General features: G+C 33.7%; 1 protein-coding gene across 1 annotated transcript in view; it reads right to left on the bottom strand.

Moving 5' to 3' along the window:
- Positions 1 to 780: 780 nt before the first annotated feature.
- LOC133190531 (nardilysin-like) overlaps positions 781 to 15,644 on the bottom strand; it is a 31,802-nt gene continuing 16,938 nt past the window's right edge. Inside the window, exons 13-30 of the mRNA XM_061326208.1 lie at positions 15,407 to 15,641; positions 14,618 to 14,722; positions 14,374 to 14,533; positions 14,030 to 14,080; positions 12,490 to 12,536; positions 10,818 to 10,893; positions 10,349 to 10,400; positions 7,815 to 7,898; positions 7,526 to 7,592; positions 7,210 to 7,337; positions 3,952 to 4,111; positions 3,591 to 3,662; positions 3,191 to 3,334; positions 2,887 to 3,023; positions 2,517 to 2,607; positions 2,249 to 2,365; positions 1,965 to 2,054; positions 781 to 1,032 (exon numbers count right to left, since the gene is read on the bottom strand). Coding sequence (XP_061182192.1) covers positions 817 to 1,032; positions 1,965 to 2,054; positions 2,249 to 2,365; positions 2,517 to 2,607; positions 2,887 to 3,023; positions 3,191 to 3,334; positions 3,591 to 3,662; positions 3,952 to 4,111; positions 7,210 to 7,337; positions 7,526 to 7,592; positions 7,815 to 7,898; positions 10,349 to 10,400; positions 10,818 to 10,893; positions 12,490 to 12,536; positions 14,030 to 14,080; positions 14,374 to 14,533; positions 14,618 to 14,722; positions 15,407 to 15,641 — 2,032 coding nt within the window. The 3' untranslated portion in view covers positions 781 to 816. The remainder of the gene's footprint in view (positions 1,033 to 1,964; positions 2,055 to 2,248; positions 2,366 to 2,516; positions 2,608 to 2,886; positions 3,024 to 3,190; positions 3,335 to 3,590; positions 3,663 to 3,951; positions 4,112 to 7,209; positions 7,338 to 7,525; positions 7,593 to 7,814; positions 7,899 to 10,348; positions 10,401 to 10,817; positions 10,894 to 12,489; positions 12,537 to 14,029; positions 14,081 to 14,373; positions 14,534 to 14,617; positions 14,723 to 15,406; positions 15,642 to 15,644) is intronic.

Here is a 15,644-nt window from a genome sequence, read left to right as displayed (position 1 = left end):
TTGCTATATAAACAATCATCATATGTTGATTATTAATATAGAGTTCTAATTTTCGTGGGCATAAAAATAGCTGATTTGCAAAGTCGCTGTCTTACCCATCACTCAGGAACAATAAATATATAAAAGTCATTCCGAAACCAAAACTTGCTGATTATGATCTAAATGACATTTTTCTGTCTCCCCATTGACTTCTATCTTTCTGTGATCCAATATCATAATGAATAAGAAAAAAGAAATTTAGAAATTTTATTAGACTTCCCAATGTCAATACAAACAATGATTATATAGCTACAGAAGCTGTACCTTTCCACATGCTATGTCATCCATGAATAATCTTTATCAGTGATATGTTGCCCTCACCATATTCCAATCTCCTTTATGTTTTGGTATATTATGAAGATTTAATACAGTCAAACCTCGTTATCTCAAACTTAATGGCATCAAGAAAAAAACTTTTGAGATATCCGAGTATTCGAGGGTTAAATACTTAAAGAATAAGTGGTTGGATCGACTTCCAATTCACTTTGACATATATAATTATGGTATTCTTGATATCAGTGTTCGAGATACCGAAGTTCAACTGTATTCATTTTTTGAAAGCTTTTGTTTCTTTGTGGTACATGTATATCTTACACCATGTTTCATTACCTCATGAAATAACCTCATGCTTAATTACCACAATGACTGAATGTCCCACTTCCTGAATGATAGTTTCTTTTCTTTAAAAGGTCAAAATATTGAAACAATTAAAACAGAACTAAGCCCCCATCCCCCCTTTCTTTTAACATTGATCATTGTGCCTATCTCCAGCTTTCATCATTTTGTGATACAGTGGTAGTCAAACATTGTGAGTTTAGATCTGAGGTGTTGTATGTCACTGATACATTGATGATCTGGGTAGTTACAGTCTTTGACAGGTCTCACAATGTAGCCCTGTTCTCTATCACATTTGTCTGTGTTAGCTTTCTTCTGGGGAGGTTCCACTTCATCACCCTTTCCATCTACTTGCTCCACTTCTGGGTTTCCAAGAACCTGGAGCACAAATATTAGATTAAATCTTGGTCATAACCTTTGAATGGTTAGTGCTAGAGCTTTCATACTTAACATATGTATTCCTTGTGATAAAACCTTCTCCTGGATACGAATATTTATTACCTTGAGCTTGGAATTTGACCTACTTTTGAAAAACTTTAACCGTGACCATAACTTGTGAATGGTTAGTGCTAGCTCTCATATTTTGCATGTGTATTCCTTGTGACAAGACCTATCTTTGAGTACAAATATTTTTGACCCTTCGACCTTGACCTTGGAGATTGACCTACTTTTGAAAAACTTCAACCTTGGCCTTAACTTGTAAAAGGTTGGTGCCTGGGCTTTCATATTTCACATGTGTTTTCCATGTGTCAAGAACTTTTTTGGAACCAACAATTTGACCTTTTGACCTTGATCTCTGAGTTTGACCTACTTTTGAAAAACCTTAACCTTGGTCATAACTTTTGAAAGCTTGGGGCTAGAGCTTTCATATTTCACAGATGCATTCCTTGTGATAAGACTTTTTCTTAAGTACTAATATTTTTGACCACATGACCTTGAGCTTTTGAAAAACTTTAACCTTGACCATAATTTCTGAATGGTTGCTGCAGGGGCTTTCATATTTCACAGGTGTATTCCTTGTGACAATACCTTTCTTCGGGTACCAACATTTTTGATCTCTTCACCTTGACCTTGGAGTTTGACTTGCATTTGAGAAACTTTAACCTTCACCATGAGCTGCCATATGGGAGTTAGTGTTTCACAAACAAATCTTGTTTTAATACATGTAAATAAATTCACAGCAACAAGTTGAATCTGATAATGACACCACTAACTTTTACAAAGATTAATGTATTGCTTGTATTTTTAAATTCATGGTCAAAACAAGTTTTCTAGAATGTGACAGTAAATACTGATGCGAGTTTTTATACCTGAAAGCTTATCCGTTTCTGATTTTCTCCCAGATACTGTTTGTACCAGTTCTGCAGGTCTTCTACTGTTAACATCCTCAGTACAGCTACCTACAGTAAAAGAAAAAGTTGATCACTCCAAGGAATGAACATCCATACACATTAGAATACCTACAATGTATGTTATAATAGCACTCCAGACTTCATATACAAAATTGTATCAGAAAACATATATATGCACTTAATTCACTGGCTGTCCTTTATTTTTTAACAATCATTATAAATACACATAATATAATAAAGACCTCTTTCTCTAGTCGGTCAAACACATAGTTTTGTTCCTTGCACTCCCCCCAGTATCTGTTGACTTCCTCCTCTAACTGTGTGTCCTCTGTCAGCTTGGCTGCTATCAAAGACTCCACCTTAAATATACCACAGGGACTTCAGATACACCACAATGACTTAAGACCAAGACAACAATGATCACATTTCTACATGAAGTATACAGTAAAGTTTTTCAGGGAGGCAATGAAATTGTTTAAACAACAGAATTATAATGAGTTCAGTAATTACCAAAGTATCAAACTCTTCTTTGGACATTTCATCCAAGATTTCTTTGAACTTGTTCAGAAAATCCTCAATATGGTTGTCGACTTCATGCATTCTAAACAAAATATAATAATTTTGTTAATCAGTTAATCAAGTTTTTTTTACATAAATACTGTCAAGAAAATTCATTTTACAGAAGTAACACTAAATCAAATAAATGAAAAATACTCTTTATAACCTCATCAATCTTGAAAGTTGTAATGAAACAGTAAATTAACTTAACAGTGAAAATGTAAAATAAAAGCTGTAATTCATTTGCATGAAATCTCCCAGGTTTCAGAATAACCTAATGTATAATGTCATAATGTATACGTACAGATAATGTAACTCTTACGTGAACTTCTGGGCTTGAAATTGGACTGTTACAGCGAGTCCCATGATGCCATTGGTGACCAGATTCTGACAGTATACAGTGTATCCTAGCTGTAGTTGTGTCCTCAACACATCAAAACAGGGCTCCTGCATTCTTAACTGTATAAAAAGAAATAGAAGTAATAACATGTGGAGTGCTATATGAGGAATGTAGCTCTCATAAATAAATGTCCTAAAACATGGCAAAAAATGCATAAATGAATAAATGAAAATCAGACTTCATGGAGTACTCTGATGGAATCTTTAGAGAAGCTTATAACACTTACATCTAAGAGTTCGTTAATGACAGTTGACCTGATATCCCCGGGGTCAGACTGGAGGTACACAGTAATGCTGGAGTTGGCATCCTCCATGTTAAAGCTATTTGTCTGGCAGTAACTCCACTGTTTAGGAATCTGGTACAATCTTCTCTACAACACACACAAAAAGTAAAACTTTTCAGTTATATGTATCTAAACAAATATAGTTGTAATTGAACACAAATGTAATTATAATGCATAGAATATTTCCAGTATTGAGCACATGTTCTCACAAGTTTCAGCAATTACAGGAATAAAAGAAATGCACTAAAAACCTGGATATCTTAGACATAAATAGATCCCTCTCTCTTTTATCTTGTTTTTACAACATATTCATTTATTTATTTCCTACCATGTATCTATTTACCTGGTACATTTTAGAAGGTTCCACTTTTCCACATAATTTTGATTCCACTCTCTCCTTATAACAAGTAGCGTCCTGCGAAACAGGAAATTCATAGGTAAATTTCAGATTTGTTGCAGTTGATTTAAAATGACATTGTAAAACAAAGGAACTAAAGAAAAGTTTGGTCACACCCCAGAAGCTAACCCGTGACAGGGATGGAGAACCCTTGATACATGTACTACCCTATACATGCCAAAGGTGTAATGGGCAGTAAGTAAGTAAGTAAGTAACCTAATTTTATAATTTCATATTTCTGTTTAATCAGGCAAAACTAGAGATGTTTGTAACTGTTTGTCATTAACTTCATCTTCCTAAGATTTACCTTGGGTGTAACATTGCCAACCACTAAGATGTCTGCTTTTATACTCTGTCTGAACTCTGTTAGGAAGTGTCGAAGATCCTTATTAGTCAGACTGTCAATTATACTGTATACTTCAGGTGCGGATCTATAGTGGGGGTCTATCACAGAAAATCGTAACATTCTGTAAGGAAAATCAACAAACATGAATGCATGTTACAGAAAACATTTTATTTGTCCATTCATAGTAAAAATGTAAATACGTGTGATGTAGAATAGGGAGGGAAAAAATCAGCAATACTGATAGCAAATAAGAAATACATTATTAACTGATTAAAATAAATTTGTACCATCATTCAGTCAATCTTCCTTAATTATGGGTTGTTAGAATCTAAAATTCAAGTATTCAACTGGCAAATTCAAGTATAAAACTAGAAATCTGACCAGTCAGCAAGGGCCCCGCCGAGAGGTAGAAATATGAGGGTGCAGATTAGGGGATGAGAATTTTACTTGATTACAAAAATTTAAAAATATATAAAGAAGAACAAGCAACAGCAACTGTATTTATAAAATTTCCAAGATAATTCCTGAATATCCAACCTGTAAATAGTATCCTTGTATTTACATAAGGCAGTAAAAAACATCATATCTATAATAACTCAATTTAATGTATATTTAAAGAAGAATGAAGCAGCCACGTGTTTTCTAAAATGCCAGCCTTCAGTGAATGCAAATGTCACCCAGGCTTGACCTTAACTTTAGAACAAACATCAGTTGCAGACAAAGGTGTTAATTAATCTTAAAGTGACAGAAAGATAACCATCTAAAATTTTCTGCAACCAGCAAGAGAATCAATCCCAGGAGATTAATTATACTGCTCTCTCAACCTTTTCTTCTAAGTTTATAATAAGAACTTTTTCAGCAATGATAGAATGAGGTTTTTATATGAATACTTGTTAAAATAAATAGTATTCTTTAATTTACATAAGGCAGAAAAAAAATGAAAAAAATAAAATAATAATAAAAAAGATATCTTTATCTATATCTTGTTTTTAGAATTCAATAAAATCATAACTCATTGTGTATTTTACCAAAATAAAGTATGAACATTATTTAAACCACATTTCAGAGAATGTAAACATCATTCAGAATTGACCTTAACTTCAAAACAAACTTCATTTGCAGACAGAGGTGTTACATGTAAGAGCATTCTCTGTAATGACCTGAGCTTTTATATAGGAGCTGTGGCATGCATAGTCACAGAATTTCTCCAAACTCTCTATGGTAAGTCTTTGATACTGTAAACTAAAATCAGTCAAAAAATGGTTGCTACGTGTCATGGTTACCATAGCAACATGTCCTAAAGTTTAAAAAATGGCGTTTTTTAACAAGTTCAGAGTCCTACAGTTAACGTTTGCAGCAAAGCAAACAAGTGGCAATGGCTGTTTCTGAAAGTTGAAGGCATGACGTCTTAAATGCATGATAAACATATTTGGTAAATCAACTACTATACATGTTACTATGGAAACTAAGTATTCAAAAGTAATAATTTTGTTCATTTAATTTTAAAAAGTCATACACTTAAGAATAAAAACAATTACAGGTTGAAATGCAAGCAAATAATAGACAAAAGATCCTTGTAACATATACCAAGGAAGAAATATGATATTTCTTATAGATCGGCAATGGTTGCCATGGTTTTAATACCACGAAGGGATTTTAAATTGACTCTTTTAGTGTTTTAATCTTATCCTATCTTTTAAAAAAGCATACTTCTATATAACTGATGATCAATTTTTAAAGGCGTTGGTGTGACCCTAATTTTCACATTTCAAAAAATTAAAATTTAATTCTTTAAATAGAGCATTGCTATGGAAATTAGCCAAAAAAATACGCCTAAAAATCTGAAAAATATTCTGTTTCCTTGGATATGTACCATTGTATGTAGATTCCCAAAACTTTTATGATTGATATTTATGAACAACTAACCTGACTTTCAATTTTGACTACCACCCAATCTCTAACTGGATGCAAAAAGCTGGCACATAAGGTTTAATATTAATAGAAAATTAACAAAATTAAACATTTTCACTTCTTGGGAACCATAGCAACAGTGTTGTATTTTTCAACAAACTTTATCAATGTATGATATTCAACCTTAGTTCTACCAGATAAGAACTATTCAAGGTGAGTCAAATAATATGTTTTTTGATTAAAAGGTAAGTAAATTCCTAAAGCAGTAAAAAAATATCACTTTAAACAACTGGTACTTTATTTCCATGGTTACACTGCAAAGTAACAACTAATCCCAATTTTTCTTGGGTGTTGCAAGGTCCTAAGGATGTTTATGTGCCAGTCATGAATTTTATTGTTTTTCCTCAAGATAGTAGCATTAACATAATCTTAGCAACAAATTTTGCATGGTTACACTGTGTTACCATGGCAACTATGAAAGTTATTTTTAGAATAATATTGCAAATACCTAATTACTTAAGGTCAAATATTTTTATTGTTTTTCTTAGGTTGTTGATTGAGTTTCATCGTGTAACACCTATCATTAGTGAATATAGAGCATTTTTCAGCATCTAAAATGCATTCCAAATGTACCCATGGTTACCAATTACTTAGAGACAAATTCTAAATAGTTGCTTTATAGCATAAGTGGCAACAAGGTGTCATGTTTTTGTGAGAATGGTATATTTGTTTTTCTTAGTCTTTATTAAGGCTTAATAAAGATTCAAAGTTGCTGAAAATCTCAGTTTTTCCAACTTTTCTGGCTGTTACCATGGCAACAAAACACATAGCAACGAAATTTTATTTGATATATGTTTCTGGTGTCAAGTTGTAATAATGGGCAAAGTTTCATCAAAATCGGTGACCATGCGTGGCAAAGAAGTTTAAGTGGTTACACAGAATCGTTATAAATTAATTTCAGAGTGACAGATAAAGAGAAATTCTTTGGATTTTTTTCAAGAGGAAAGTTAATTAATCCCAAGAGATACACAATACAATATGAACATTCTCAGCAGTTATCTCTCTTTGCCCATTCACTCTTATATAAAGTTCAGGAATCTACCCCACCACCCCAGCTCCAAACGGGATTAAATAGAGAACCAAACTTAGATCAAAATATGTCTTACTGCCTATTCAACCAACTTAACCAAATTTGAACTTAATTGCTAGACCCTAAAAAAAGTTATTAGAAAAAAAACAGAAAATTTGTGGACGGAAGAATAACAGACGGATAGACAGACAGACAGACAGACGGACAGACATTCTTGCCTGACAAGTTCAGATGGTCTGATGATGGCATTAAAAATCTCCCTCTTCACTTTATTTCTCATGATGGGAAACAACTCATCATTGCAGGCATAGTCAAAAACAGCTGTCAGAAGTAGATCAAACAGCTCCTACAACAAATCAAAACAAACAATACAGACCTCTCAGATTAAGCAGTATCAAACATGTACATGGAATTTTGGAACATATTTACTTCCAAATATTGGAAGTATTTATCTGTAATTACTTGTATGTTCTTATATGGACCTCCATTAAACAATATGAAGATAAAAGAAAAAAATTTGATAAGAATTCTTACAGGCAATTTCTGATTAAATCCATTCACTTTGAATTTAAGTCCTGTATCATCCACATTGACTGAGTAGCTGAAATTTAAACAATTTTAATCAAGAAAAGAAAGTTTACCATGATATTCAGATAATATGAATTTTAAGGATAAAACCCAGATAAATTAAGCATAAAAATTGCTTTGCATTTTTGCAGGAGTTTCACAGTAGAATGCATAGGTCATTGGCCAAAACTTATACCATACTTTGTTTTAATGGGTCTAGTACTGGAAAATATTCTCAAGCTCAAAATCAACTTACTCAAAGCCAGCCATGATAGCAGGATATGTGGGGGCATCCAATTTATGGTTCATCACAGCCTCAAATATTTTCAGCAGGCCTTGGCTGCAAAATACCATTAATCATTATACTTGAGAGTATGTATGTAGAGTATTCAGCAAATACAATGCTTTTATTTTTTTTCTATATCTAGTGAAAACTAGAGATCATTGAGATGGTGGCCATCTCAAAGGGCCCCGCTTTCAGCAACGAACATGAAAATGTAAGGTAGCTGAAAAGGGTTTATTTTGAAAAGGAACATTTGTGTACTATTAAGGGATGTGTTGTTTGAGTCTAAAGGGCTTCTATGTCATCCTTGTTATAATAAAAAATGGCACGTAAATCACGAGTACTCCATACCCTCTATCAAAAAAACAGCACAAAATTCACGAATGTTGCATATCCTCTATGAAAATTGTTGCATATCCTCTATCAAAATATGGAAGGAAAATCACAAATGTTCCGTACCGTAAGTCAATTGTTAAAGTTTGAGGCTGACTGGACTTAAGAGAAGGAAATTATGCACCGAACAAAGATTCTAAACAGAGAGGCTATTTTAGACCTTGACCCTTGACCTAGAAACTTCGTTCAAGGTCACTGCACATCCATTGACCAGTGGTACCCTGTGAGTGAAGTATGAGCCACATTGGACCAAGGGGAGAGAAGATATGCTCCGGACAAGGATTTTTCATATAATTCTGCTATGACCTTAACCTTAGACCTAGAAACATGGTTCAAGGTCACTACACACCTTCTACCCAAAGGGACTCTGTGGTTTAAGTATGAGCCAGATTGGGCCAAGGAGAGAGAAGATATGCTCCAGACAAGAGATCTCGGATGGACAGATGGACGGACTGACAGACTGATCACTATAGGGCCCCCATAGAGCGGGGCCCTAATTATAGAGAAAGCATTTGATAACAAGAACCATTTAAAGCATTATGTCTACAGGAATTATCTAATCTCATTTGATCATACTCTGCTTCTCATACATAAGTTCGGTTAATTGATCTGAATGAAAATACATGCACTCAAGCATTGAATTCTTATTTTTGGATGTCGTCAGTCCTATAACACACCTGGCTGTACCGACAAATTGAATACTGCATGCTAGCACCTTATGATAATTTGTTGGCATGGCTAGGTATGTTATAGGACCGATGACATTCAAAAATAAGAATTCAATGCTTATATTTATATATTCTCTAATTTTCCCTCTTCATGATTGTTTAAATTCTTTAATATTCATTATGAATTTAACGCCTTTCAGAACTGGTTTGCTTTATAGATGTAAGAGCCGTTTGTGATGTTGTAAAGTTAAATAATGCAAATGAACATTGCGAGAAAAAAAAAGACAAATTAATTTTAAACGCACAGTTGTTGTATTTTTAGGTTAATTTAACCTAGTTTATTTTCCATTAAATTGAGTCAAAACAATATACATTTTGGTGTTCCTAAAGTATTGAAAGAGCATATAGTTCCTACCATATACAGGTAACTCTCGATACCTCGAAGTCTGCGGGACCGAGGAAAAACTTCGAGAGATCAAGAGTTCGAGTTTTCAAGAGTCCGGAATTTTCCGGGTTTGTTGACAGGTTTTAAAATTAGTCTAACCGGATGTAATGATTTTCATGCAGTGCTAACCTTTTACACATGGTTTATATAAAACAACGATATTTTTTCGTAATTTAGATGAATATTTCATTAAACTGAGTAAAGCAAAATATGTAAATCATTTCATGTATATTTATTTATTCTTTGTAATATGGACATCATACTACGCATTCGTTACATGAAAACGACATTTTACCGCGTCGCATACATACATGTAGCATTGACTATAAATCCATATTAACATGATCATTGAACGGAGTTCTGTAAGTATTTGTCCAACAATAGTCATCATATTGACATTGAGGCTGTTAATGCTTTTTCATATTTCGTTTAACTTTGACACTGACTCGAAATAAAAATTAAATTAGTGTTTCGTCTTGTAATCAATTACTACTTTTCACTGACATTCCATCTCTGAATCATCGTAAGACAGTCGATGATAATTATTTTAATAGCATATAGGCAAAAATGATTAATTATAAATCAATTATCACCTTGGTGACCTTGCAGCATAAGTGTAACCTGAATAAACATCCCGTTCCTCGAGACCCGCGTCTTCTGCCTGGGGCCATTTAATGTCCAGGTAAAGGTGCCAATTATATAACCTTGTATACACATAGCCACTTCGAGCTATCGAGGGTAAAATCTAATTGAATATGCATAGCGGGACTGAATTTTTGACTTCGAGGGATCAAGGGTTTCGAGAGATCAAGAGTTCGAGAAATCAAGAGTAAATTTGCTTAGTTATATAGGGGAATAATTCGGGACCGGAGACTCACTTCGAGCGATCAAGAACTTCGAGAGATCGAAGTTCGAGCCATCAAGAGTTACCTGTAATTCTACTGCGCTGTGACAAGGTTTTGCGTGTGTTATTGTACGCCATGTCTTCAATGAAATCTTACCTCTTCACTGATTGGCTGGCCACTGGTGACATCAACTGAACACACACATAAGCTACAAAAGAATTTTTTTCATTGTAAGCCATAAAACTTTTAACTATCTGATCTGGCAAATGTCTAAAAATGCTGGAATATCACCATCCATATTTCCTTTACAAAGGGATAACTTTTCACATGATATCAAGAAACAATGCACCAATTTATGATGACAAAAATGTTGCTATCAATGTCAGTGTTTTGAACATTTACATTTCTCTTTAAATGACAGTTTTAAAATAATAGGAAATTGTAACACACAAACTAATTTCCCCAAACACAAAGATGTTTTTCAGCCAGAAAAATGTTTTTTCTGTTTGTATTTTTTTTTAGTAATAGTTTTTCTTGCGAGATCAAGCTCCATGTATGGTACACTGACCTATAAATGTGGTTCACTTTATGAATTATCTCTCCTTTTTAGTGGAGAAACACTAACCTTTTGGCACTTTGAATTTCATATCTTTCTTGTAGTACAATGTACACAACTCATTTTCTGACAGAGTTATAGGATGCTGAAAAGAAAAGCTTCCAAGTATATACCGATACATATACAAGAAAAACTACCCACATTAATTCTGCTAAAAGTACTAGTTGTACATGAATCAGTTTATTTCAAAATCTTTAACATTACAAGAAAAACAAGAGGCCCATGGGCCACATTGCTCACCTGAGCATATTGGCTAGGAAAAAGCACAAATCAGTTCAGTATTGAAAAGTTTACATCAGGAGGGGGGGGGGGGGGGGGGGGGGGGGGCTTGAAATTTTTAAAACTGCCTGAGGATGCTTCCATATCAATATAACAAATGGCTTTGCTATTCTTGAGAAGAAGATTTTTAAGATTCTTTGCTATGTATTCCTTTGTAAAAATTTGATACCCCATTGTGGCCCCTCCCTACCCCCGAGGATCATCATTTGAACAAATTTGAATCTACACTACCTGAAGATGCTTCCATGTCAATATTACTACACATGGCTTTGCTGTTCTTGAGAAAAAGATTTTTTCCTATATATTTCTATGTAAAAATTTGATCCCTCATTGTGGCCCCACCCTACCTCCAGTGGTCATGATTTGAACAAACTTGAATCTACAATACCGGAGAATGCTTCCATATTAATATGACTAAACACGGCTTTGCTGTTCTTGAGAAGAAGATTTTTAAAAGTTTTTTTCCTATATATTCCTATGTAAAACTTTGATCCCCATTGTAAACCCACCCTACCCCCAGGGGTAATGATTTGAACAAACTTAAATCTACACTATCTAAGGATGCTTACATATCAATATGACTAAACAAGGCTTTGCTGATCTTGAGAAGAAGATTTTTACAGTTTTTTCCCCCTATATATCCCTATGTAAAAATTTGATTCCCCATTGTGGCCCCACCCCAACCCCAGGGTTCATGATTTGAGCAAACTTGAATCTTCACTACCTGAGGATGCTTACATATCAGTTTGACTAAACAAGGTTTTGCTGTTCTCGAGAAGAAGATTTTCAAAGTTTTTTTCCTATATATTTCTATGTAAAACTTTGATCCCCCATTGTAACCCCATCCTACCCCCAGGGGTAGGGGTTTGAACAAACTTGAATGTACAGTACCTGAGGATGATTCCATATCAATATGACTGATCATGGCCTTGTTGTTCTTGAGAAGAAGATTTTTAAAGTTTTTTTTTCTATATATTCCTATGTAAAACTTTGATCCCCTATTGTGGCCCCACCCTACCCCAAGGGGTCATGATTTGAATAAACTTGAATCTACACTATGTAATGAAAATTTCTTATAAGTTTTAAATTTTTTTAGCCAGTGGTTCTTGAGAAGAAGATTGTTAAAATATGCCATCAAATTTTCACTTTTTCTGAATTATCTCCCCTTGAATGAAGGCGTGGCCCTTCATTTGAACAAACTTGAACCCCCTTCACCCAAGGATGCTTTGTGGCAAGTTTGGTTGAAATTGGCTCAGTGGTTCTTGAGAAGAAGTCGAAAATGTTAAAAGTTTACAGACAGACGGACGGACAGACAGACGGACTACAGACAAAATGTGATCAGAAAAGCTCACTTGAGCTTTCAGCTCAGGTGAGCTAAAAAACTAAAGGAGGCAAGCCCCACCTTTGTACAATACTCTGTTTCCACCTCTGCTATTGTAAAATCTGTAGCTGTAAAACAGAATGAACATATTTAAACAAACACTGCAATATACACTGTAGATACATGTACTAAGTTTTTAATCCATAGTATGCTAATTTATTCCCCTCTGATGATGTTTTGATAAAATCCTGGCTTAGGATTGGTTGACATCTGTCACATGAAAGGGGTGTAATACTTATACACACATGGTCAAATGACAATCAATATACAGTCAATACAGATTTATCGTTCTTTTGTAACTTTCCTGTATCTTTTTGATAATTACAGCACTGACTATAATGTCAGTAACAAGGGCATGTTAAGGAACCTTTTTCTCCCTTATTAAAATTCTTCAAAACTGTCTGTTCATTATTATTGCATGAAACACTCACAACAAAACAATATTACAAAGCACAATGTGACATCATAATAGGCACTGTTCAGAAGTGATTGAAAAAATAGCTGGGAGAAACAATTTTACAAACCATAAACCCCTGAATATATGTGCCATCCATGGGGTAAATTCGCTACATAGTTTAATAGTGACCAGGTAAGGGATAGGGATGGCAATTGAATACAGAATTGCCAATCGGTTAACCGCAAGACGTTCAGACCGATTAGTCGATTAATTGTATAAAAAAAATTCTTGACAGAGCTACACTCAAATAAGTATGACAATAAAGATGTCCATGTAATTATATTATGCTTATATTTGTATATGATCAGAATACTACATACATGTAGCATATCTTGTATTTCAATTTTAATGGGCTAAAGAAAAAAAGGGAAAAAAAAGGAAAGAAAAAATTAAGAAACTCATGGAACATCCTGAGGTTGCAGATGCATTAAAAAAATTTCAGAAAAGATGACTCGGAAGTTCAGTCTGCATTGTCACCATAATCAGAATTAAGTCTGAATTATCGCTTATCTTATGATGTTTGTTTTAGAATATAATTTGAGAGGTAACTGCAAAGGATAGAGGGGATAAGGTACACATTATAATCAGTTCACAGAAGTCAATGATCATTTAATTAAAATCATTAAAGAAACACAGGACAGGGTGGGTAACGAAGTGTTTAGACAGCAATTAACGACTCGAAAAGTGACCAATTATACCCACGCGATGTCAATCTGGAGAGCCTTAATTATCTCTGAATCAGCTTAAATAGATAGGTGAACATGCTAACATTTCAGAAAATTTTATTTGTATTTTTTAAATTGAATTTTCAGGAAATTGTATTCAAATTTACATATATATTATTTTTTTCCGACTAACCTATTACCATCGTTCCGATTAACTGATTACAAATTGCCATCCCTAGTAAGGGATGATACCTGGTTAGTAAATTTCATACTTAGCTCATTTTCGCTTCATCAGATATAAAATTTACTAGCCAGGTATCATTTTGTACCCTTTCACTACAAAACTATGTGACTAATAATACACGTCTAGGGTACATTATGGATTGTACATGCCAAGAATAACATAATTTACAGTATAATCTGAACACTACACACATACCTATTGATTTGTTTGGTTGTGGTAAGCAAATGTCAGGATTTGTAGGTGGATCTGAAAGAAAATACATACAACCATTGACTAGGTTGGTTTGTCAGCCTTGATTAAGGTAAACTAAAGTTCATGACTACAAATTACAAATTTTTTACTTAATATGATGAACTGAATAGGATGAGGTAGCAGTCCACAAATAAACAAATAGAGAAAATAATTATCACATTTTTTACCAAAAACAGGAAATTTGATCCTTATGAAAATTAATAAAACCTTGGTTATTAATTCACTGCCTTATGACATCTGGTTTGTATAATAGTAGTATATAGTGCATTGTTGTATTGAGTTTCTACCTTGCCATTTTTGAATCCACTCAGGTTTGATTTCTGCCACTCCATACTTCACAGGACTCCATTTGATATCCTGTCTATCACATTTATCTGACAGTTGTTTGGAAGACAGGAAAATACAACAGTTGTCTGCCCTTAGATCTGCCAGGCACTTAACAATCAGCTGAAAAAATAATAATAAAAAACTCAAAAACTCTAAATATTCTAAATTTCATTAAGAAATTACTTATATATTTACTAGACCTACCTCTGGGTCATATTCATACATTAAATCTCTGCCAGTTAAAACATCCTCTGGGGAAAATATCTGCATGTTTTCTGAGACTTTCTCCACATAATCCATTGCATCTCCCTAAACCATAAACAATGCTCTCATCCAACAAATTAAATTACAGGTACAATCTTATCTCAACTTTTTTCTTATGAAAAAGAGGTACTATTTACTTATCCACTTGCAATTTATTATCATTGTGCATCCTGTCCTAGCTGATACAGTAAAACATGCTTATAATGAATTGCCAGGGATGGATGATTTTGCTTTGTATGTTATATCCATTGAGTTTACAACATATTTTAAAGCCACAGGGAATGAAAATCACTTTGCTAAAAGCATCAATTTATTAATTCATTATAAGCATTTTGGCAATAAGAATGTTTTACCGTATTTTTAATCACTTGAATTTTTAATTAAATACATATAAATAATAATAAAATGACTGATTTTTAAAAACACCCATAGTCCAGCCAATTTATCAAGAATTCAAAATATCAATTTCAGATTAATATATATTATCTGCATGAAATAATGATCTAGTAAAGTTATCAAAAAGATTACACATTCATGAAAAACAGAAATTTTCTTTTATTTCAGCAAAACATTGGATGGATATTCAGAGTTTTTCTATTAGTAATTCCCATAGCTAATTAATACATGGCAAAATTATGCTTTTTGCTCATAAGATTATCTTAGATTCTTTCCTGTTGGAATAAGTTTGATGCTGGGCCCATATTTTCACTAAATTGTCTGTACTTCTACCTTTTCTTTAAATCTAAATTTGGTTTCCTCCACTATCTTCATCTCATCAAAGTACTGCTCCTGTGGTCCTTTGCTCTTTAGTAAGTGTATGTACTGGAAAACTGCCAGCAGAACTTCCTCAAACTGTTCAAGTCCCCTGTCAGTAAGGGTCAAGTTCACCACAAACTGAGTGGCAGTGGTGTTCAGTTCAAATCCATTGTAGCTGTGGCCACTCTCCACTGCTGTGGCAAAATATCTA

Source organism: Saccostrea echinata, unplaced genomic scaffold (genome assembly GCF_033153115.1).
Source record: "Saccostrea echinata isolate AGI-Se365-2 ecotype Australia unplaced genomic scaffold, CSIRO_AGI_Sech_v1 ptg000022l, whole genome shotgun sequence".
Classification (NCBI taxonomy): Eukaryota; Metazoa; Mollusca; class Bivalvia; order Ostreida; family Ostreidae; genus Saccostrea; species Saccostrea echinata.
This window is presented reverse-complemented; position numbering and strand designations above follow the sequence as displayed.